The sequence below is a fragment of the Capra hircus genome, chromosome 27, assembly GCF_001704415.2.
Source record: "Capra hircus breed San Clemente chromosome 27, ASM170441v1, whole genome shotgun sequence".
NCBI classification, from domain to species: domain Eukaryota; kingdom Metazoa; phylum Chordata; class Mammalia; order Artiodactyla; family Bovidae; genus Capra; species Capra hircus.
Genome location: NC_030834.1, coordinates 19,275,334 through 19,300,749, shown reverse-complemented (window position 1 = coordinate 19,300,749; position 25,416 = coordinate 19,275,334). Strand labels below are relative to the sequence as shown.

Here is a 25,416-nt window from a genome sequence, read left to right as displayed (position 1 = left end):
CAGAGGGAGATTTAGAGATAGTAAATGATGCAAACTGTAAGAGACGTAGGACCAGCAGAGGTGAAAAGTCGCTCAGTCGTGTCCGACTGTTTGTGACCCCATGACTATACAGTCCATGGAATTCTCCAGGCCAGGATACTGGAGTGGCTAGCCTTTCCGTTCTCTAGGGGATCTTCCCAACCCAGGGATCGAACCCAGGTCTCTCGAATTGCAGGTGGATTCTTTACCAGCTGAACCACAAGGGAAGCCCAGGACCAGCAGAAGTTGTTTGTCAATTATATATGGACAAGTGAAGACAACCTAGGATGACTTGAGTTTCTGTCTTGAGCAACTGGGTGAATGGTGGACTCCTTTACTGAGAGAGAGATCAAAGGATCAATTTACATTCTTTAGAGACAAGTGCCTGCGAGTTCAGGTGCTCCAGACATGTCCAACTCTTTGGGACCCCATCGACTGCAGCTTGAGGGCTTCTCTGTCCATGGAATTTTTCAGGCAAGAGTCCTGGAGTGAGTTACCATTTCCTTCTCCAGGGGATCTCTCCATCCCAGGGATTGAACCGGAGCCTCCTGCAAGAAGGGAATGGTTACCTACTCCAGTATTCTGGCCTGGAGAATTCCACGGGCAGAGGAGGCTGGCAGGCTACAGTCCATGGGGTCGCAAAGATTCGGACAGGACTGAGCGACTTTCACTCACCCACTCCTGCATTGGCAGGCAGATTCTTTACCACTGCGCCACCAAAGCTCTGTTCTGGACATTTTAGTTTTCATAAGACCTCGCAGCATCCAGGTCAAGCAGGCATTCGAATAATCAGGTGTGAAGCTTGGCAAGAAGGACAGAATTAGAGATTAATCTGAGAAAGACATCAGGTAGAGGGTACCTAACTTACGGGGTGGGGGTCGGGGGGTGGAGAACCAGCTCACATTGAAAGGGAAAGGGGCCCAGGTTTAGCAGGAGGATCCTTAAGGAACTTAACTGAGAATGAACAGTGGGACTTAATGAGGTCACAATGACTTGCGTTGGATCTGACTTAATGGCTGCTTTAAACCCGAGTCCACAGATCCTTTTACTGCACTAACAATCAGTTCGCGGCCAAACACCGCCGCCTGGCTGGAGCCGGCTCACGCAGAACTGAAACCTCCAATGCAAGCCGGCCTCGCCCCCGCCCACGGCAGCAGCGCCAAGGCTCCGCCCCTTCCCCGTCCTACCAGGCTCCACAATCACCTGCAGAGATCATCGCTGTGCCCAGGCGGTTGTGTCGACCCAGCTAGACAGGAGCTGAAACCATGGCGGAGAAGACTCAAAAGAGGTGGGTCGCTGTCTGAGAACCTATCCTGTCCTCCCCGCAGGGGTGGAATCTGCTCCTGGTCGCCAGTGGTGGGGACTTGGGTGGTGTCTTATTCCAGGCGCCCCGCCCAGATAGTTCCTAAGGCCCAGACCTGGCGTTCGCGGAGGGAGGAGGCGACGGGCTGGGGGTAGCGAGGGACGGGAAAGGATGCGGAATGGGGTGGGGGCAGGTCCTGGTTCGTGGTCCCTCCGTGGCCTCGCTGGCCCCCTGCCGCGCGCCCGCGTTGTCTCGGGCGGGCCTGCTGGGGATGCAGGGCGTCCCCGTCGCCTGGGACACGAAGGGACCCTCCCCTTTTCCGCGGCTCTCTGAACCCCTGTAGCTGTCCTGTGTCCCCATCACCCGCGGTCCCCCAAACCCTCCCTGTCCGTCGGGGGCGCCCCGTGTATGTGTAAACGGACTCAAAGTGGGGCTGCGCCTGGGCCAAAGCTAGCTGCTTGGTAAACGCGTGGGGACGGGCCTCGGGGCTGCTGGGCGCTGTCGGTGGAAAGGGACAGCTGGGATGCAAGACAAGCTTCAGTTAAACCGTTTCCCAAGGCAGCAAAGTTGAGCACCCTCTGCTGACTCTTTTAGAAAATGAACACCTACAAGCCTTGTTTTGGGGGCGGCCGTAAATTAACATTTAGGTTTTTCATCCATTTAGGCAGGTAATTGGAGAAGGCAATGGCACCCCACTCCAGTACTCTTGCCTGGAAAATCCCATGGACGGAGGACCCTGGTAGGCTGCAGTCCATGGGGTCGCGCAGAGTCGGGCACGACTGAGCGACTTCACTTTCGCTTTTCACTTTCATGCATTGGAGAAGGAAATGGCAACCCACTCCAGTGTTCTTGCCTGGAGAATCCCAGGGACAGAGGAGCCTGGTGGGCTGCTGTCTGTGGGGTCGCACAGAGTCGGACACGACTGAAGCGACTTAGCAGCAGCAGCAGCAGGCAGGTAATTGTAATCTTTTGCATAAGCTAAAGAGGAACAGATATGCTAGGAATATTATGCACAGTATATAGGAGTGTGCTGTGGAAATGGGGGTACTGTTGATATTTTATTAGTTAGGACTTCGGCTAAGTCTTACCGCGGCTGCCTGCTCCCGGCTCCGCCCCTTCACTCCTGAGTTTTATTAGTCCTGTCTCACAAAGAAATATGCTGACTGACGCACACAACCTGGGTCGTCTTCCTTGGGCATAAAACTGAAGACGGCACTTTTGAGTCTCTTCCGTTCTCACTTGCCCAGTATAAGTTAAATATTAGATAATGCTTTTTTCATTAAAAAAAGAAATCATAGCAAGAGGGAGGCTGAGGGAATGGAAAACTAGGATCGGAAATCATGTGTAAAATGAGCTGTTTTATAGGGGTTAATTTATTTGTCCACAGCTTAATAAGATTGCTTTTTTTACACACACAAACCCACCTGAAGGGAAAAGGATTGGAGAAAAAGTGTTTATAAATGGTGATTTATCACCATTTTCAAGGGCAAAATCATTCAGCTGACACAGGAAAACTGTCCAAAGTGACAGGCTGTTTCCAGGAAACTTCCAGCTAACAAAAAGGGATGATTGATGTTCATGTTTTAGAGTGTGGCTGAGCACAGACCTTAGCATGGACTGTTGCTGCTTTACACCTTTAAGCCCCGCCCCTTTACCAGGTAACAGTTGCCCAACTCTTTGTGACCCCATGGACTGTAGCCCGCCAGGCTCCTCTATCTATGAAATTTTTCAGGCAAGAATACTGGAGTGGGTTGCCATGCCATTTTTTGAAGGGGGGGGGCGGTCTTCTCAACCCAGGGTTTGAACCTGCTTCTTTTGCATCTCCTGCGTTGGCAGGCAGATTGTTTACCAGCAAACCATCTGGGAAGCCAGGTAGCAGTTACTGGACTCCTGCCATAAGCAATCAGCTGTCAGTGAGCGCCGTTAGCGGTCCTGCTCAGCCATCCATGGGTGCTGCAGTGAGCCCCTCCCACAAGCCGCCAGCTGTCAGTGAGAGACAGTTAGTGGTCCTCAGTCAGCAGAGTGGTGGTCTTCAGGCCTCAGGCAGAGAGTCGGGTAAGAGGCAGACCCTGGGAACAGTTGGGGGCTTTGTCCTTCAGGGCTTCAGAGCCCTGGCCAAGGCCTCCCACTGGCCAGGCTCAAGTCTTGAGCAGCTGTGAACCTCTCCCCCATCCCTGTGTCTGCAGCGTAATGGCAGTGGCGTCCGCATAGGATGCAGTCTGCAGGACCCAGCCCCTGCCCTAAGGGAGGCTTGAGGAGCCTGAGAGTCACTGGGGTCCTGGGTGCCTGTCTCCCTCAGCAATGACGGCTAGGCAGGGTCTGGGGACGGATGGATATCTGATGGATATCTGCCTCCTCTTAGCCAGGACCTGGACTTTGGAGGGTGACACTTGTGCCTTGGGACCTGGGCCTTTCTTGTCAGAACAGAGAATACCATTTGTTTGGTAGAGATTTACAGAACATCGTTACCTGACCATGAACTAACCTCAAGAACAAAGGATCTGACACCAGGATGTTTGCAACAGCTAACCATGCCCCCACCCCAGTTCCTAGAAAAGGGCTTTGCTAAAGGCTTTCAGGGAGTTTGAGGGTTTTAAGGCATAAGCCACCCACCTCCTTGCCTGGCTCTGGAGTAAACCTTTCTCTGCTCCAAACTGATGTTTTAGTATTGTTTGGCCTCACTGTGAGTCACATGGACTTGTGTTTCGATAATGTTAGGACAGCGATGTCCCAGGAATGAACTTTGGTTCAAGAAATTTCAAGGCCCTGGGCTTCAATTTCCTCATCTAGAAAATGAGAGGTTTGGAGCATTTTCTGTTTTCTACTCCATGTCACTAAAGTTTTTCCTTCTCCTATTCAATAGAAGGGTTATATATTTTCTGTGATTTCAGCAGGCAAGTGACATGTAGTAATCCAGATGGATCATTTTTAAATTGTATTAATTTGTGCCTAGTAGAGAGTCAGTCAAAATGATGGAGACAGACGTAGCTGTGTCTCCTCTGGACATTTCTTAAAGATAGACCTAAGGATTATAAGTCTCTTATTTTATCGGTGTATTTTTTTAAGCTTACTTATTTTTGGCTATTCTGGGTCTTCATTGCTGTGTGGGGACTTTCTTTAGTAGCAATGAGTGGGGACTACTCTCTAGCTGCGATGTGCGGGCTTCTCATTGCGGCGGCTTCTCTTGCAGGGCATCGGCTCTAGGCTGGGTGGTTGTGGTGCACAGGCTTAACTGCCCCATGGCACATGGAACCTTTTAATTTCAGAGATGCTTGCTCCTTGGAAGGAAAACTATGACAAACCTAGACAGCATATTAAAAAGCAGAGATACCACTTTGTCAACAAATGTCTGTATAGCCAAGGCTACGGTTTTTTCCAATAGTCATGTATGGATGTGGGAGTTGGACCATAAGGAAGGCTGAGCACCAAAGAATTGATGTTTTCAAACTGTGGTGCTGGAGAAGACTCTTCAGAGTCCCTTGGACCCCAAGGAGATCAAAAACCAGTCAATCCTAAAGGAACCCTGAATATTCATTGGAGGACTGATGCTGAAGCTGAAGCTCCAGTATTTTGGCCACCTGAGGCAAAGAACTGACTCATTGGCAAAGAGGACAAGAAGAGAAGGGGGCAGCAGAGGATGAGATGGTTGGATAGCATCACTGACTCAGTGGATATGTGTTTGAGCAAACTATGGGAGATAGTGAAGGACAGGGAAGCCTGGCATGCTGCAGTCTATGGGGTCAAAGAATTGGACACAACTTAATGACTGAACAATAACTATGTGGAATCTTCCTGGACCAGGAATTGAACCCATGTCCCTTGCATTGGCAGCCAGATTCTTAGCCACTGGACCACCAGGGAAGTTCTGATGGATATTCTTTTTACTTAGAGCTTTAAAAATACTTTGTGATAGGAAGATTTGGTATCTTAAATTTATAGAAGAAAAATCCGTACATGTCTTTCTTAAGTTTTCCACATCAGTATGAAAATGGTGATTTTTTTTTAAATATTTATTTTTGGTGTTACTCTGCATTTATATTAGGGGATATTTGGGTGGATTCTGGAATATGAATGATGGAGAAACATGTTAAAGAGTTTGCTCTGATGACTCTCAGCTGTATTTCTGGTCTAGCGCTCTCTCATAGGCCCAGATCTAGATATACTGGGTCTTCTCCATGGGTACCTCAAACTGACTTCATCTAAAATTTAACCAAATAACTTCCATTTTTCATTTTCTTGCTTTTCTATGTACTGATGTTTTTCAAATCTTCCAACAGATAATGTCAGATGCCTCCTAACTTTTTCCCCAAGTGCTCATCACATAATCTTTCAGGTTTTTTTTTCTTTTTTTCTAGAAATCTTCCCTTTGAAGTCCTCTGTCTTTGCTCTCTAAGAACCGATGCACAGCAATTACCCTAATGTTCCCCTCTGTCCTTGTATGCTAGAGCCTCTGATTCTAGTCCCTGGTTTTGATTTTTTTGACTTAACAATGTAGCTTGGAGATCATCCCGACTCTTTACACACGGGATTATTCCTTCTTTTTTATGCTGTATATTAGTTCATACTATACCATAATGTATTAACCAGGTCCCTACTAATGAATACCTAGGTTGTTTTGAGCTTTTTGCTATTTAAAAACAATGTTGGTATTAAAAGAGTCCAATGCCTCTTTTTCCCCTCAAGCATTTTAAGAACACATGATAAATGATTTTAGCCTGATGGATGGTGTATCACCTGAGAAGTTTATAATATATTACATCTAACAGTTTACTTTTCATTTTTCCATCAGTTTGTTTTAACCTTTCTATCATTGCAGTGCCAGGATAGCTCCTATAACAATATTTTTAAACCTCACCCATGACGCATGTCACTTTTTTCTCCCTGCAGTGTGAAGATCGCACCTGGAGCAGTTGTGTGTGTAGAGAGTGAAATCAGAGGTGATGTCACCATAGGTAAGAGAATATCCTATTAGTGTTGTCTCTCAAGAATTGGTGTTATTTAGTTTATTTCAATGCTTTACAGTTCGTTAGGTATTATTTTCTATGTTTGACTCCTAATTTTATTGACAAAGCAATGTATTTCTCTAAGTGTTTAATGTTTCTCAAATAATTTAGTGTGATGGAGTCTATGTTTAAACTCCCATCTGATGAACTAACAAGGCAGAATAATAAGGTGATTTATTTGAGAGACATCTGCTGTGTACCTACTATGTGCCTGGCCCTATGCTCACACCTGTGCTTGCACTCTGGACCCAGCAGTGAATATAGCAGAGCTCACATTCTCATAAGAGTGTAAAGCACAGAGTCTGATGGACTTGGGGTTAGCATCCTTGCTCTTTGTCTGCTGGATCACCTCAGGCATATCACATACCACAGGCCAGGACGTGATGGCTGGAGCACCAAGAGTGTCCTGGGTAAGAAAGGAGAGGCGTGGAGACGAAAGCGTGCACTCCCAGTGGAGTCTGCTCCCCTTAAGTGGTCTTCCTGAAGCTTCCACAGCACTCTCTGCCTTGGGCCTGGTCTCAAGGACACATCTAGCTACTGCGGAGAATGCAGGGAGATGTATTCTGAACTGGACACATTGTAGCCCCCGTATTGGATTCTCTTACATAGAAAAAGGGAAGAATGGACATTCAGCGGCAGCAGCTTTTGTCACATGCAAAATAAGAGTGCCTTCCTCAAACCTTTTTAAAGGATTAAATAAGAGAATATTTATGAAAGTCATGGCCCAATACCTGACATGTAGTAAGCACTCAGTAAATGTTGGCTAGCTGCACTGTGAAATCAGTGTAGCCTTGCTTTAGAGGTTAAGTCCAGTGTTTAAATGAAATGAAAAATTTAATATGTGGACCATGGGCTTCCCTGGTGGCTCAGTGGTAAACAATCTGCCTGCAATGCAGGAGATGTGGGTTCAACCCCTGGGTGGGGAAGATCCCCTGGAGAAGGAAATGGCAACCCTGTTTTTATTCTTGCCTGGGAAATCCAGGAACAGAGGAGCCTGGTGGGCTGCAGTCTGTAGGGTCGCAAAAGAGTTGGACACGACTTAGCGACTAAACAACAGCTTGCGTATATGAACATGATTGAGTTCCCCCAAATGCACATTCTAGCCACTAGATCTTTTCCATACGTTTTCACTGGACATGGTGCCCCGGTATCTTTATTAACGTGAGCACATGTTTACTAGCCACTGGGTGTTACCAGAGTAGAGCTCTCAGGAAACTTAAGTACACTTTCAGAGAGAAAATGTGCCTTGTTCCCTTACACTAACAGTAACTGCAAAAGAAAAAAAAATTTCTGTAATTTCAGTAAGTCTAAGCCTCCAGCCACTTCAGGATCATGTCTTATAAAACTAGTTACGGTTGTGCCAGTATTATGGAGCATAATTAGGGCTTTGCCCAGGTTGGATCTAATTAATTATTTTAAATTGACAGAATTTCAAAGTTTAGAAGGTAACTGTTTCTTTTCAGTCCTGTATTAACTTTGTTAACTTTTAAACCACTTGCAAACTTTTTATGAGGAGAAATTAGCCACATTTCCTCTGCATTTTTATTCTAGTATTTTTATGGTTTTCATCATGATTCAAGGGATAACATCTAATGTTAATTCGCAGGGTATTCTATAATTAGAAGGAAAGTTAAGACTAAAATAATGATATTTCCCTCTCATTTCTACTTCTTCCCTACTTTAAACAATGTGTTCAGTATCTACTGTGAAGTAGATACATAGATGGTACGGATATCTCTACAGGCATAAGTGTACACACAAGGATACATATATGTTTGTGTGTGTGTTTCAGATTTGAAATAACAGGTCCTGTCCTTGCAGAAGCTTCCCTAGAAGAGCAGTAAAGTCTTTATCCCGTGCCAAGGAGAGCTGGGCCGCTGCGCAGGACTGGGGCCTGGGGTTTCAGGAACCAGCGCTCACTCTCCTGCTCTCTGTCTTTCATGTCTCGGTGCTCTTCCCTCTTCTTCATCCCTCTTATCCTCCTGCCTTCCTTGAGCGTTGAAATTATGTAAAGAAATGTGGTCTTTAAATCTGCTTTCCATATAAGCTGATCACCGGCTGATCATGCACCGCTCTGGTGGTTAAAACATAAAATGATTGTTCAACACAGATTTTCAGTGATGGATTGTAGCATAAGAAATGATAATAATTTTTTTTTTAAACTAGTGGTTATAATCTCATCATTGAATGGATCTAAGTTAATATTGTGTTGGGTTTATTTTTGACCCAGGTTTTTAAAACCAGAAAATGTTCTCACTTTACAGAAACACCTCAATTTTCAAAACTAAGGAAAAGATTCAGAGTGATACAGTTTACCCAGTGTTCCATGCTCCATATTTCTTATCTCATTTTCATTGTGCCTGTTTCTGATTCTTAATTGTATATATAAATATGGAAATTTTCCAGAACTGATACTTAGATAGTCATTTCTATCACTTTTGTATTTGGTGTAAAATAATCTCTAATTTTTTTGCACTGTTAATTCCTTTTTCTGATGTAATATCTCAGATTAAAAAAAGCTCTTGGTAGATAATACAGTTAAAGCAGAGAGCAGAGACAAGTTACCTGATTAAAACTCACTCTCCCTACCGTGTTTTCTTTTTCCTTCTTTTTTTTGGGGGAGGGGTGTGGAATTTTCTTAGGGAAACTTTTATTTTTTTATTTATTAAAAAATTTTACTGATGTACAGTTGATTTATAGTGTGTGTTGTTAGTTTCTGCTGTACAGCAAAGTGAATCAGTCACACATGTACATATACCCACCGTTTTTTAAAGTCTTCTCCCATAGAGGTCATTACAGAGTATTGAGTAGAGTTACCTGAGCTATACAGTAGGTCCTTACTAGTTATCTTTATGTATAGTTGTGTGTATATGTCAGTCCTAATCTCCCAATGTATCCCTCCCTCCCTTCCTCCCTGGTGACCCTGTTTGTTTTCTATATCTGTGACTCCATTTCTGTTTCATAAATAGGTTCATTTTTTTAGATTCCACGTATCACATTATGTGATATTTGTCTCTCTCTGACTTCCTTCACATAGTACGATCATCTCTGGGTCCATCCCTGTTGCTGCAGATGGCGTTATTTCATTCGTTATGATGGCTGAGTAATATTCTATTGCGTATATGTATCCCATCCTCTTTATCCATTCCCTTGTTGATGGGCTATTGTTTTTCAGCTTATGGCTGGTTTTGTTTTTGCTTAATTTATCAGAATAACTAATGTAAGTCTTCTCCTGTTACAGTATAGATATGGAGATGTCACGATGTTTTACATAACTTTCCATCCCCTCATCAGTTTTGCCTTGCTATGTTTCAGTTAGTAGAACATTAAAGTTTTCTGTTTTCCTAGAAAATCAAGTATTTGGTTTATCAAAGAAACTAGTCTGAAGCTTTGAAGTGTAGTCCTTAACCAGAAACCCTATGTCTGTGGCGCTGACAGAACCTGACCCCTTTCATTAGAGTCTGTTAGGAAACAAACCTTGGGAAAAATAACAGTTCTCCTGTTAATTATAATTTGGGTAAATAAGCTTTCATCTTATTTACTATCAAGCCTGCTTTTCCTTTTTTAAGTCTGCTTTTAATTAGACTGCCTTGATGCATGGGTTTTGCATTATTTTCTGAAAATTGTTTTAAAAGCTGGAACCCATCTTAGAAAGGTCCGTCTGTGCACAGTCCTGCAGTCCTGTTACCGCTTGGAAGCAGACTCCTGGGGTTAGGGCAACACTTGGGGACTCCTGGTGTGAAGGCAGAGCGCCTACAGTGACACAGCTTTGTGATGGAAGCACTTTGTCCCACGTTGTTGTTCTTTCCATTAGAGTTTTTAATACAGATCAAAAGCTTCCCTTTATTGTGGAAATTTTTTAAAATTGAGGTCACATTGGTTTATAATATTATGTAAGTTTCATATGTACAACATTATATGGAAATCTTTTTCAATAAGGCAAAACAGTGGCTTTGACTTGAGAAAAAAGCATCGAATATAAACAGTTGTTAAAAGTACTTCATCTTATAGGTCAAAGGAATTGTTTTCATTTTCAAGAGACCTTGTGGCTTTTGGAACTATTTATTGACATATGAAAATGTCCACAAAGATTGCTTTCTGTGGCAAAGATAGACAGGAAAAATACCCTTTACTAACTGAAGGGAATGGAAATATGATGCAAGGAATGTCTTTCTGGCTAGGTTGCGTCAAGCCCAGCCAACCATTTAGAAAAATAATTCATCAGCCAGTAAGGCAGCTCCAACTCTAGACACATTTATCCAAACAAGGAGATAAGCCAAATAGGGTTTCAGCACATTTGGTAAGAAAATACACAAACTACCCTGCCAGAAAGAGCTCCAAGAAAGTTCACGACAGCCTTTTAACAAAAACTTTCCATGGTGACAGATTTTTATTTTTAAAGCATTTTAACCCCAAGACTCTTCAACTTGGTTTGAATTCAGACCCATCCTAGGTGAAAGTGCCACTTGCACGCAGAACAGTGTGGAGCAGACTGTGCTCACATTTCAGCGTGCGGTTGCTGCCCGCGTCTTGCACTAGTGCTGGGCTATCAGGCTTTCTGGGACCAGCCTCCAGCGCTGTGCAGAGACAAAGCACCTGGTCAGACGTTTCCTTTAAGAAGTTCACCAAACTTAAGTCTTAGCAGTCACGTATACTACAGTTCATGTTTAGAAACTCACCTCTCTAGTCTCTGCCCCAAAAAGCCCTTCAAGAGCTTAAGGGGAGGTATTTAGTTTGTCACCCATGACCTTGCTGTTTCTTCACAACTCGGAATAGATCACATTGCCAACATTCGTTGGCTCATGGAGAAAGCAAGGGAGTTCAGAAAAATATCTACTTCTGCTTCATTGACTATGCTAAAGCCTCAGACCATGTGGATCACAACAAACTGTGGAAAATTCTAAAGAGACAGGAGACCAAATCACCTTACGTGTCTCCTGAGAAACCTGTATGTGGGTCAGGAAGCAACAGCTAGAACCGGACATGGAACAACAGACTGGCTCCACATTGGGAAAGGAGTGCGTCAAGGCTGTATATTGTCACCCCGCTTATTTAACTTCTATGCAGAGTACATCATGCAAAATGCCGGGCTGCATAAAGCACAAGCTGGAATCAGGTTTGCTGGGAGAAATATCAGCAACCTCAGAGAGGTAGACGATACCACTCTATTGGCAGAAAGTGAGGAGGAGAGAGCCTGTTGTTGAGAGTGGAAGAGGAGAGTGGAAAAGCTGGCTTGAAACTTAACATTAGAAAAACTAAGATCACGGCATCTGGTACCATCACTTCATGGTAAATAGAAGGGGAGAAAGTGGAAGCCATGACAGATTTTATTTCTTTGGGCTCCAAAATCAGTGCAGACGGTGACTGCAGCCGTGAAATTAAAAGTCGCTTGCTCCTTGGAAGAAAAGCTATGATAAACCTAGACAGTGTATTAAGAATCAGAGACATCACTTTGCTGACAGAGGTCCATAGAGTCAAAGCTATGGTTTTTCCAGTAGGCATACAGATGTGAGTTGGACCATAAGGCTGAGTGCTGAAGATATGATGCTTTTGAACTGTGGTGCTAGAGAAGACTCTTGAGAGTCCCTTGGACAGCAAGGAGATCAAACCTGTCAATCCTAAAGGAAATCAACCCTGAATATTCATTGGAGGACTGATGCTGAGGCTGAAGCTCTAATACTTTGACCACCTGATGAGAAAAGCTGACTCGTTGGAAAAGACGGTGATGCTGGGAAAGATTGAAGGCAAAAGGATAAGGGAGTGGCAGAGGATGTGATGGTTAGATGGCATCACCGACTCAATGGATATAAGTTTGAGCAAACTCCAGAAGATAGTGAAGGACAGAGGAATGTGGCATCCTGCAGTGCATGGGGTCACTAAGAGTTGGACACGTCTTAGGGACTGAACAACAGTTTCACCTTTCAAGTCACTTCAGAACTCCAGGACTTGTAGTTTGGCAGTGTGACCACCAGGTGGAGGTGTTGTCTTAAACAGGTCTCATGGAATCTGCTCACTGGTTCCTGTAATGCTTTCTATCCCAGGGAGGGGCCTGAGACTTAGAACCAGTTTTCCAGTTATTTACTAACACTCTTGTTAAGAATGATAAGAAATAATAATAATGAAATACCTGGCTAGCACAGCGCCAACATTATTTTTAAAAGGGAAAAAATGAAAATATCAGTTGTTTTCAAACCTGTACTTGAGAGGAGCTTTTAAAGAAGCATAGGTCCCAGTGTAACCTTTGTCTTATGAGCCTTTTCTCACGTAGCTTTTTGCAAGACTGCTTGTCAAAAGCTGCAGCCTGAGGACCAGCAGAATATCTCGTGCCCCTGGGTACGAATCTAGCTGCGGTAAAGGATCTGCTTTCGGTTACAGCCAGGACAACCTCTCCCTCCTGTCAGATTTTTAATGCCAGTATGGAACATTTTTATTAATCTGTTTCACTGTCTTACAGTAAGGTGAAGAATTTCTTCCCTGTCTAAAAGGAGGTTTCACCCTGTTACCTGAGTATCAGGGGAATAAAGCAGTCCCTTTTCTTCTGTTTCTCAGACCAGAAAGAGCTGTTTTGTTTACTGTGACAAAGTTCTTAGCTCTTAGTGTCAGTGATGAACCTCCCATTTTGAAGAACTGTGGGCCAGACCCCATGCTCTCCTTTCCAAATATAATCCACACTTCAGCCTGGTGAGATAGGCTATCATAGACTTCATCTTTTTATAGATGAGAAAACGGAGGCATTTGAGAGGCTAAGCACACAGCCTTTAAGTGATAAAGGCCAGAGCCTGGCCTTTCTAGACAAGGGGTGTGGTTGCTGGCTGGGGCTTTAATTATAAAGAACCAAAAATAGAAAGATCGTGTCCCTTTATCACAGAATATCTTGACATAAAATGTAAATCTGGCATTGTGCAAACCACAGCTTTGCATTGCTCCACACAGCTGGAAGGACCTATAAGAAACTCCTCATTTCAGAGGAATCCAGTGCTTGTTTCAGCATTGTTTTAGCACCTCCCCCCAGAAGCGGTAATTCTTCTAAATGCCTGTTATTAAGGGGTTGGTTACATAAGTCATGGTATATTAGTGTGAAATAATATTCAACAGTTTATGTGGAAAAAAATCACCATCACTTTTTAGGTGGAAAGGCAAGTTGCAGAATGAGTGCCGTCCTTAGATTTTGAAATTCATATTTTAGTGTGAGATTCAGACTCTTCTCCTTCAAGCTGGGCTTATCTTCTGACTTTCTAGTGAAATAGATTTTACATACAGTCATACTTACAGATTTTAAATATACACTAGTAGTTAAATCTGGAGTAATACGCCAAACTTTTAAGAATAGTTACCTCCAGGGAATGAGATCAGCAGGAGGAGAGAGGATCTTTCACTTTTGACTTTGATTTTGGGGGGGTGAGCAGGTATTCCTTTTATGTGTATGTATATGTGTATGTTTATGTGTATGTGTATATATTTATAATTATGTGTGTATATGTTTATAATTATGTGTATGTGTTTGTGTATATATTTATAATTATGTATATGTGTGTGTGTTTATAATTATGTGTATGTGTGTGTATATTTATAATTATGTGTATGCGTGTTCATAATTATGTGTATGTGTTTGTGTGTATATTTATAATTATGTGTATGTGTGTATATTTATAATTATGTGTGTGTGTGTTTATAATTATGTGTATGTGTTTGTGTATATATTTATAATTACGTGTATGTGTGTGTGTGTTTATAATTATGTGTATGTGTGTGTATATTTATAAGTATGTGTGTGTGTGTATGTTTAGAATTATGTGTATGTCTGTGTATGTTTAGAATTATGTGTATGTCTGTGTATGTTTAGAATTATATGTATGTGTGTATGTTTAGAATTATGTGTATGTCTGTATGTTTAGAATTATGTGTATGTGTGTATGTTTAGAATTATGTGTATGTCTGTGTGTGTTTAGAATTATGTGTATGTGTGTATGTTTAGAATTATGTGTATGTCTGTGTATGTTTAGAATTATGTGTATGTCTGTGTGCGTTTATGATTATATGTATGTTATATTATTATGTGTATGTCTGTGTATGTTTAGAATTATGTGTATGTGTGTGTGCGTTTATGATTTATGTATGTTATATTATGTGTATGTCTGTGTATGTTTAGAATTATGTGTATGTGTGTGTGCGTTTATGATTATATGTATGTTATATTATTATGTGTATGTCTGTGTATGTTTAGAATTATGTGTGTGTGTGTGCGTTTATGATTATATGTATGTTATATTATTGTGTGTGTGTGTGTATGTTTATAATTTGTGTGTATATTTTTTAACCAAAGGAAAAAGGCACCCGTGGTCACAGTCATGGCCACCTTGAGAAGTTTCCCAGGGATCTGAGTGACCCCCATCTTCTATTCTGAAATCTCCTAGCCTAAGCAGGAGCATTTGCCAGGAAAGTTTTACTTTAGGGAGCCAGAAGTGACACGAATAACAAAGCCACCCTCTGTGTGTCCCCTGACCCCGCACCCCATGTTGGGCCCCACCCTCTGTATCAGTCCCCAGCTCTTCATTGTTAGGGAAAAAAATAAGCTGTCCTGAGATTCTTTCCAATTCTCTGGGCACCAGGAACACCTCCTTATTTATTTTAATACATTTTTGAGTGAGCCTGTTAAGTCTTCCTGATTTTCAAGACAAAGCTCCAGAGGGCAAAAATAGCACCCATTCCTTTTTGTTTCCCTGTAACACGCAGCCCTGCGTCTTGCATGTCACCAGCAGATGGTGATTGGTGAGTAAACTGAGTTGATTAGTACGGTTGACTGAAGCAGTTGAGCGCTGAGTTTGACGGGCAGCGTCGTCTTCCTGCCTCCCTCCCTACCTCGTGTCACTGCTTCTGCCCACTCCTGCTGTCGGAGTCAGCTGCGTCCTGTGCAAAGCAAAAACTTCCTGTCCCGTTGTCTACAGATAAGGATGGCCTTGATCTGGGTTGGTGGGGCAGGTTGGGAGGGAGTGCCTGCAGTGAGGTGATGTTTTCTCATCAGTGGCTTCACTGTCAGCCAAATGCTAGGCCTTTGGGTCAGTCGAGTGGAGGAAGGGAATGGTACAGTCCGGAACCGACGGCCTTGTTTAGGCCGTGCAGGGCCTCCTCCACCCCGTGGTGAAGGGATGCGATGAGGGGCCTTCCTGCCCCTCAGTGTGAGGCTGGAGTCACTGCCTCAGCTCTCCCACTGCCAGAGTCCAGTAACCATGCTTGGCTCCTTCCTCTGCCTCCCTTATCCTTTTCAACTGGTTAAAATCATATCCTCGACCAGACATCAAGGGCTCTGCCTTCTTCCACTGAGTAGGCTTATAATAAGGATAGTAACAGAATAACAAAGGTCAGGTGAGTCTCCATGCTTTCTCTCATTCCACCCGTATTTCATCATGTTCCCTCAATAAAAGGACTAATCCTGTAATACACCAGCATGAGAAAGTGTTATGTGGTTCCAGCATAAGCAAGTACCAGTGTTGTAAGCAACGAGAGCCTCACCTTTAGGAGGGAAGAGAAGAAAAGGAATTAATTTTTATTGCCAACTCTGTGCCAAAAAATCATTGCCTACAAACAGTGTTTCATCTAATTCTTACAACAACCCTGCAGGACTGGTATTATCACCACCCCCATTTCACCACTGAGATTACAGAGACTTCACAACAGAGGGTGAGCCCGACTGTCCAGCTCCAAAGCCCTGTGCTGTCTTCCCTCTGCTGGGCTGGAGATTTGGCCCAAATTACAGTGATAACCTTTGTAACGTGCCCCGTGGGGTACCTGGTACCTGCTTTAGGAAACGTTCCTCCCAAGAGCCTCCTTGCAAGCTCGGCTTCCACAAGTAATTTCTTTTCCATCCGTTTAACAGGACCCAGGACAGTGATCCACCCTAAAGCACGAATCATCGCAGAAGCCGGTCCAATAGTGATCGGCGAAGGCAACCTAATAGAGGAACAGGCGCTCATCATAAATGCGTGAGTAGCACCCTTACACCTGCTCTGAGCGAGCTGCCGCAGAGAGAGTCTCCGTTCATGTCAGCCATCTCTAGGGACCTTCCACAGCTGACATCTGGAAGGCCCACTGTCTGAGAACCAGGAAGACACTAAGGATCTTTTTCAACACAGGTAGTTAGTAAGTGAGGATGCTACAGACCAGAGGGGTAGAGAGTGTCCAGGGTGAAGCAGCTCATAGGTGGATGACTAGAATCTCTGACTCTGGGTCCCTTCCATGTGCCAGCCTCTTCTGTCCCTTAAGGAGGCGTCTCCTGAGGACACCCCCAGTGGCCCTGTGCTGTGCTCCCAGCCTCGAATTGTCTTCTGACAGGATGGCTTGATTCTGACTGCGTTATTACTCATACCAGGACACGTGAACTTCAGTCTGATGTATATTTTTGTGTGCCTTATGGGGATAACACTCAGAATTATATTTGAAAAACCGGAGGTCCTAGAGGCAATTTCTCAACTTTAAAGATTAAAAAAAATTATAAGCTATTAGAACATGTATAATCTTAGTGAACTAGACTGTAATACCTATGAAATTTTTACAAGCATCTGTAAAGCTAGATAAAATTTTGGCAGGAAATTCAAGCTTATACCTAATTTATAGCAACAGTGTATGGAATTTGTAGTAAAGACCTTGGGAAAATATTTAACTGTGATAAAGAGATTGATTTGTCTTAATGCTTACTTAGGCTTTGGAAGTTTCTTACTATATTAAGCAGTTTCTTTTTAAAATGCATTTTGGCACCTTTACTGTCAGTCAGTTAACAACAGCTATATTCTGCAGTAACTCAGCTGTCAGAGATAAAGCACCATTTTTAAATGGCTTCCTTCTCTTAGACTGCAAACATTTTTTTTGTTACAAATGTTTCAGCTAACCACGTAACAGCATAACATGATTATTTTTACATGAATATCTGTTTACATTTCACAGTCTTGAATGGTTATTAGGAATGGAAAATTTTCAAGTTAGGCATGATTTTGATTCCAATTTAACAAGCTGAAAGTCCCAGCCAGCTTCTTTTCTGCCTTGTCCTGGGAAAGGTCCCCTGGGCTTTGAGTTTAGAAAATAGACAAAGGGAGGCTGGCCTTCTATACACGCCTGTGATTTCCTTGCATTTCAGTAGTTCTGCTTCAATTCAGAATCGAGTCTTCCCCAGCACAGAGGATAAACAGTTCACTTGGATTAAGAAATTATCTCACGTCATTACATACATCAAGCTTGATAGAGGTGCAGTTGAGAGAATGAACCCAAATTCTGCAACAGGGGAATTGCTTATTGCATTATTGACTTTTTGATCATTTCTCTCTTCTTTTTATAGTCACCCTGATAATATCACTCCTGATGCAGAAGATCCAGAACCCAAACCTATGATCATTGGCACCAATAATGTGTTTGAAGTTGGCTGTTGTATCCTTTGCAATAATTTAAGAGAAATCATTCCCAACTGTCTTTCAGTACCCAATCTCCTCTGTAGAAATTGTCATAATTTATCTATCAAATACTTTATGTATATGTATGTGTACACACACACACATACTTTATATATAATAGATCATTTAATTATATATGTGACATGTATTATGTATATATATAAATAAATGTATGAATTATATTTTTAGGACTAGGCCATCTGTCTCTTGAAAAGACTTATTTGTAGTATATCAAAACAAATTCTCCCCTCTCTTTGACTGAGTACCTTCAGAGAGTGAAGGAAGTCCGCTGTTTTCAGTGTGCACACATGCTCACGCACTGCCTGTAGGAGCCATCTGCTCGTGTTACCCGTTGTCAGCAGGTGGTGGCTGAGCGGCAGTGGACGTGGAGCAGAGTAATCTTGGCTTCACTCCTGATTTAAGAACCACAGCTCTGTCCATTTGTGATTTCTGTATAGTTTTAAAAGGTTGACAGTGTGTTCCTGTCTGATACAAGGAAATGGTGGATGGGCTGGAAATATTTCATTCTTTGATGTTTTTCTCCTGAGTGTTACCAGTGCCTTTGCTGATTTCATGCTCTAAAAAGAGTAAAATCTTTTCATAATGTGAGTAAAATCTTTTCATACTGTGAATGAAACGTTATTTTATAAGAGAAACTATTAGTACTTCAAGGAAAAAGCTAAAGGATTAACAATAGCAAAATATTTAAGTGAATTAAGTGTCAATTATAAGATAGACCATTAGAACCATTAAGGAGTCACTTAAAATTATGTTTTTAAAGATTCTGATGGTATGGAATAAGGCTTGCAAAGGTAGGTGAACTGAATAAAGTAAGCTACGAAAGGTTATAGAGTTTTATTTTATACAGTTTGATTTCCAGTTATATACAGGGAATGATATATCTACATAAAGATAATGTCAAGCTGTTAACAGTGCTACCCTTACGTGATTGGGTGTTAGTTTTAATTTTCTTAAACAATTATGAAAATATGTTTCTTAAAACAATTATGAAAATACTCATAAAATTGGGGTACAAGGTGCTCATTTCTTTAAAAATACAGAAGGCGTTTATTTGTACTTAGAGATATTTCTGTTTAAAGAATTAAACTTTACTTTCCTACTGCCCTGGGCAGGGAGTTCTGGTCAGCCCGGCCGGTGGGGCCCTCTCAGACCTCTGTCCACCCCACTGCAGGACAAGGAGAGTGAATCAGAAAGAAAAAGATGAGCATGTTCACAATGTGTACTTAACTCTGGCTTACAGATTGCCAAGCCATGAAAATAGGCGATAATAATGTTATCGAGTCAAAAGGTAAGCTACATTTGAAACTGTATCGTGAGAACTGATCACCTCCTTTCTGTCTGTGGTGTTCTGGAAAACAGCCTAAGTGCAAACCTCGACGAAGCCACGTGCTTGGAAGGACTGCAGGCATGGTTGGAAGCAGGCTAGCATAGCCAAGAGACGAATTCTTCACCTTTAAGGAACCTAATCTAATCATCCACTAAATTAAATTCTAGCTGTGTATGTTTAAATCAGGATTGAGTTAAACTTTCAGGTGAAAGATTTGAAAAAGATTTCTACTAAAAGCTAGTGTCAATGGTAATTTAGTTGATTCATGTTGTTGAATTAAAGGAAAAAAACCCAGTTTCTCTCCTAGTTTACTTTCTTTAATTTCAGGACTGCTTTCCCCTAGCCCATTAGAAACAAATGTAAGCTACTTTTCATAGGAGGGGCTAGGCAAGGGGTCTCCTGAGTTGCCACCACTGCTGGGAAGTGACTCCAAGAGCTTGTCCGGAAAGAGCCGGAATGATAAGACTTGTCTATTTTTCTAAATAATGTTATCTATTTAAGAGGACAAATACAGTCATTTTATTCATTTTTAAAATTTTTATTTATTTTTGACTGTGCTGGGTCTTTGTTGCTTCAAGGGCTTCTCATTGCAGTGACTTCTCTTGTTGGGGCACAGGCTCTAGGGCGCGTGGTCTCAGCAGTTGCAGCCCCTGGGCTCTTGTTGTGGAGCATGGGCTTAGCTGTTTTGCAGCGTGTGGGATCTTCCCAGATTAGGGACGGAACTCATGTCTCCTATATTGGCAGGTGGATTCTTTACCACTGAGCCACCAGGGAAGCCCAAGACCTCTTTTTTTTTTTTAATTAATTCATTTTAATTAGAGGATAATTACTTTACAACATTGTGGTGCTTTTTGCCATACATCGCCATGAATCAGCCATGGGTGCCCATGTGTCCCCCCATTCTGAACCCCCCACCCTCTCCCTACCGGCTTTGAGTGCCCTGCTTCATACAATGAACTTGCACTGGCCAAGACCTCTTTAGAATAGTGCCTTTCTTTTCTTAGTCTTGGATGGCATGAAATAAGAGCTTTTTAAAACTAATTAGACTTTTTGTTAACCTACTTAATAGTTTTTATTTAATTTGGATTACCAGTTATGATGATGATGATGAGTATCACTGTCATTTTCTGTTTATTCTGTACTTACCGTGTGTCAGACCTGTGCTTGACACTTGACATTTATTATCTCATTTATTCCTTATAGCACATTGTGAAGTAGGATGGGCTCCATTTGAGAGATAAACTCGCTGAGAGTGTTTACAGGTCACACAGATCACAGCAGAGCTCTGTTTTGGATCCACTTAATACTAGCCTGGTTCGTGCCTCTCTGCTGTACAGACTCTGGACTGAAGCACTTTTACTATGTTTCTTAAGGACAGTTTGTATTTTTATGCTTGCATCATCTTAGGAAGGAAACAGTGTTCTAGTTGCTGTCTTACGTAGTCCATTCTCTGTGTGTCTTTCCTGCAGCGTATGTAGGCAGGAACGTAATACTGACAAGTGGTTGTATCATCGGGGCCTGTTGCAACCTGAACACGTTTGAAGTCATCCCTGAGAACACAGTGATCTATGGCGGAGACTGCCTTCGTCGGGTGCAGACTGAACGGCCTCAGGTACTAGAACCTCTCTAGTCGGTAGCGTCCTTTCTAGGGCTGCTAATTTTCCCAAAATACTACATAAATGTTTTAATGGGGCAGCGAGTCTGTTATTTTAAAAACAAGTGATTAAAATAAAGCATCAGAGGAACATTCCTAAAACTGCAATTTATTCGTTGACTCAGCAGATACTTGAGTCCTTAAGTTAATATCAGAAATACGTCCAAAGATGACAGTGACACTTTGGCTGTGGGAAGAGAACATCCAGGGATGTTTCTCCTAGTCTTACGTGTTTTCACTGAAGGTGCATCTCCAAGCCTTACGAACTATACTGATTTGCTCCTAAAATACCAGCCTTCAAGGGTAAGAAATGAACCTGCCACATTACTATACACCCAACTTGGGGCCACCTATCACTTTACTGACATAATTGGCCTGAAAATAAATGCAGCTTGTGAATATGCAAGTATATTTAGATATTTTCCTGGCGTATGAGGAATTGTCCCCTCCTAATAACCAAGAATAATGGCAAGTATGCATTTGGAGTTTCATGTTAGAGTAGGAGATAAATATTGATAGAGCATTTGGGGCTTCCTTTGGATAGAAGGCATTCTGATTGACATTTTAACCTTACTGCTTGGCACACTCAGTATATTTCCTTAGTTATGCAGCCTCCTTCCCCTCTCCCAAAGAAAATGTTTGCAAGACATTTAGCACTTTTGATTCTTAGCCATATTTTATCAGAGATTAAAATGCCAGTTCTTTCTGGGTTATTCTAATTCTGTCATCTTTGGCTTTTATTATTATAAGCAAGTATTACTATTCTTTGGACCAAAAAAGAAATAAGAACAAATCTAGTATTTTTTTACTATCTTTCTGCATAACAGCAAAATGATTGAAGAGGGAAAGATGAAGCTGGAGTTGGGTTAAGGGAGATTAGAATTAAGTGAGCAAGAATATCTGAAGTTTAATACGTAATGGTATGTATGCAACACTGTTTTCCATGTTTTACCAATTATAAGGATCACATAGAGGTCCTTATTACAAATGATCCCCAGACATTTTGAAACAAAGTGGTCAGGGCAAAGTACCCCAGGTGAATTTTACAGTGAGGCCAAGTGTGAGTAAGGCTGTGATATGAAGAGTGAAGATCAGATGCGTATCATACCTGTGGGCTCTGTCATGCACAAAGCAGTGTACTCATATTGTCTACTATAATGGAAACTCTTTCACTTCTTAGAGGCCAAGATGAAATCTACAAAAAGCAAGGTTGAAAACTGATAAACATACATTTTTACATGCAAATGTTTTTGGCTTTTTCTTATTACCAAACTCAATGTATGTTCACTGTAAATTGAAAAAGCAGGGGAGCAAAATTAAGTCAGTGAATGGGATCCAGTGCAGGGGGCACAGGTTCAAATCCCTAGTCAGGGAACTAAGAGTCAGCATGCCTCCGTCCAAAAAAAGAGATCAGTGAAAATCACCTGTAATTCCATGACATAGTGATAATCATTTCTACTTGATGCTCTTAACTTTGCTTTCTGCTAGCCAGGTCTTAATTCTCTTATCTTTTTAGCCCCAGACACTACAGCTGGATTTCCTGATGAAAATCTTGCCAAACTACCATCACCTAAAGAAGACCATGAAAGGAAGCTCAACTCCAGTTAAGAACTAAGACCAGTAGATGACATCAAGATAATATTTGCGTTTGAGCGATGTCTTTTTTTTTTCTTTGACTGGTGTCTTTTGAAAGAGCCACATGTTCGTGCATTCGTAACAGTCCACAAAACACCTGTTGACTTTATCTTGTAAAATTGAATTAGAGAAGAAAGTAATGGATTTTCATTGTAACTGTCCTCTATAATTTATATAAAATATTATTTTCTGATGTCCCTGTCCCATTCTGATAATTTACAGATTTTTTTGCTCTATGTTGTGTGTTATATAACATGTTGGCCATGAATTTTAGTTATGTAAAAGACTACCCATGATAAGAAAGAACATATTGTTATGTATTTATATTCTAACAAATACTAAACTAAATAAAAATGTTGATGACAGGACTTTAATCAGTTTTTCTACTTGCATCAACTTTCCCAAAATAGCTCTTTTAATTTTTATTGTATACTAGTTAAATATAAAAGCTAATGTGTTTACCTTTTCCTTTTGTGAATTTGTGGCTGTCTAAAATTTCAGGTGAAATTTCAGCAGCTGTTGAATTAATTTAGATTTCATTATGTTCCCAAGAAAAATATTTTTTTTTCTTTTTAGTAAAACAAAAGTAATCAGGGAAAGATGTATTCAGTAGACTATGAAGTAATAAAGAATGATGTCTAATGAAAATGACAAGTAAATGACCATTAAGTGGTATTCTTAAGTTTCTGAGGACAATGAAACTAGAAGAGATTTTGATATATCTATAAATATATGAAATTAGCTTGGCATATTACTAATCAATAATTATCAACCTTGGCCTGATTCTGTTTACCTGATTATATAATAGGCAAAATATTGAGCATTTTATTGTAATTCCAAGTTTTTTAAATAATTCAAGTGCGCGCATTAATGGAACATAGTAACTTTTGAATTAGTAGATGTTGATTAATACTAAGACATTAAATGCTAAAATATTTTCTCTTGGAACATTTTTTAAAATTGAAATACAGTTGAGTATGTTGTATTAGTTTCCCATGCACAGCAGAATGATTCCATTATACATATATGTGTATTCTTTTTCATATTCTTATCCATTATAAGTTATCATAAGATTAATTTTTAATAGTGGATAGTAAAAAACTATTTTTGAATTTCCAAAACTGACTGGTACAAATTAGCCTTTGTTCCAAATGTGAATGACTTTATTTTGATAAGAATATTCATGACTCAAGTTAGAAAAGTATACTGCTACACGTAGTGGTTTGAGAAGAGAAGAACATCCCATAAATATCCTGTTTTTTGTAACTTCTGTGTGTTCATTTTTCAACCCCTAGTGATCACCGTAGGATATTGTTGATCACAAAAGTTTCTACATAAAAGAGTAGAAATTACAAAACTACCCTTGAAATGCTGTGCCAGTTCTGAATATTATATCTGGATAAGCTCTGATGTGCTCATAACTGCCCTGTGCCCCAAACTACGCAAGGAGTATGTGAAGACAGCAGCGGCATCCCTCCCGAGGACTTGGTAATAAGATAGCCCCAGAGAGTCAAACTATTGAATCATCATGTGCGAAGAGCCTCAGTGTTTATCAGGTACACTGTGGCTTTTAATTGCCATTAACTCATTTGAGGAAAGAAAATGTTAACAGAAAATGTCGGTTTACCAGGAATACAGAGAGAGAAAGTGTGACAGCGTGAACACAGCGTTAACCCGTGGAGGGGAGGCGCTGAATCCAAGAGACGTGAGCTGTTCAGTGAGCAGAGTGTTCTCTGGCTCAGGTCACACGGCTTGGGAAGAACATACCTCGGGACTCGTCACTTTGGCCTCCAATTGCAAGCGTAATCTGATTGCTGATGCAGCCTCTAAGGCGGTGTGCTGAGCAAAGGGGGGCCTCTGTCTGCGAGCATCAGAATACCGTTCTGCTCACAGAATTTAGAGAGACTTTTTGATTTATACATCAGTGTCATGTGAACTCCGTTTGTGCAGTTCAGCCTCCATGTCTGTCAGTTTAGCCGATGAGTTTTGAATATTTTAATGAAATAGTTGATCCCCCTTCAGGACAAAGAATCAAAGACAGTTTTTTTGCAGTTCTTGCTCTTTGGGGCTTCTCCACAGCCAGGCTCCCAGCCTTCTTCTAGTAAACAGTCTCTGCCTCACTGAGATTGCAGTCAGCACTCAAACCTCAGCACGAATGTTCTAGGTGATTATGCTAAGTAGTAGGACAGACCCTGACATACTGGTGACTGAAAAAGAAGCACCTAATCAGGGAGGAGAAAGAAGCCATTTTATCACGGCAATTTGTAACAGCTCTAGGGCCAAGATGATGGGTTTTTACCAGGTGAAGCGTCAGGTCCAAAAAGGGTATCGTACCCTGCTGTCTTCTCCACTTCATCCTTTAACACACGCCGTAGTAGTTATCTATACAGTGTAGAAAATTACCCTAAAATACAGCAGCTTAGAACAATGAACATGCGGTTTCTTCAGATCAAACCTAGGAGTGGCTCTGCTGGTGGTCCTGGCTCAGTGCCCCTCATGAGATTTCCCTCAAGCCAGAAACTGCAGTCAAATGAAAGCTCAACGGGCTGGGGGCAGGGAAAGGGGCGTCCACCTCCAAGAAAGCCGTCTCGCGTGGCGGGTGGCAGGGGCCCTCAGTGCCGCACACGTGAGTCTCTCACACGGCAGCTGAGTTGTCCTCAGGATGGGGCAGCTGGCTTCCTTCAGCTTCCTCCAGATGCAAGCAAGGAAAGACCTGGTCTCCAACATTACACACCACCACTCACACTTCATTTTATCTGTTAGAAGCAGGTCACTAAGTCCATCTCACACTCAAGGGGGGTCATTAGGCTCCACCTTTTGAAGGAGCCAAGAACTGATGTTCTTGGAACATCCAAGAATCGATATTCATCTTCTAAAACTGCCAGCATACACAAACACACATCGTTTCCACCTGGGATCCTCCTAGTGCGCCGTCAGCATCTCTTAGGGGCCCCAGCCTGTGGGGAAGCTTTAGGAAGGACTGCTGCTTAAGATGGGCACATGACATCATTCAAGAT

The 25,416-nt window shown here is 41.9% G+C and overlaps 1 protein-coding gene across 1 annotated transcript; it reads left to right on the top strand.

Annotated features, from left to right (window-relative positions):
- On the top strand, nt 1,097–23,347 carry DCTN6 (dynactin subunit 6). Its single transcript, XM_005698799.3, has 7 exons — nt 1,097–1,306; nt 6,209–6,273; nt 16,199–16,304; nt 17,651–17,739; nt 19,024–19,071; nt 20,580–20,722; nt 22,281–23,347. Exons 1-7 carry the CDS (start codon nt 1,284–1,286, stop codon nt 22,377–22,379), a joined length of 573 nt encoding a protein of 190 aa, XP_005698856.1. The 5' UTR covers nt 1,097–1,283; the 3' UTR covers nt 22,380–23,347.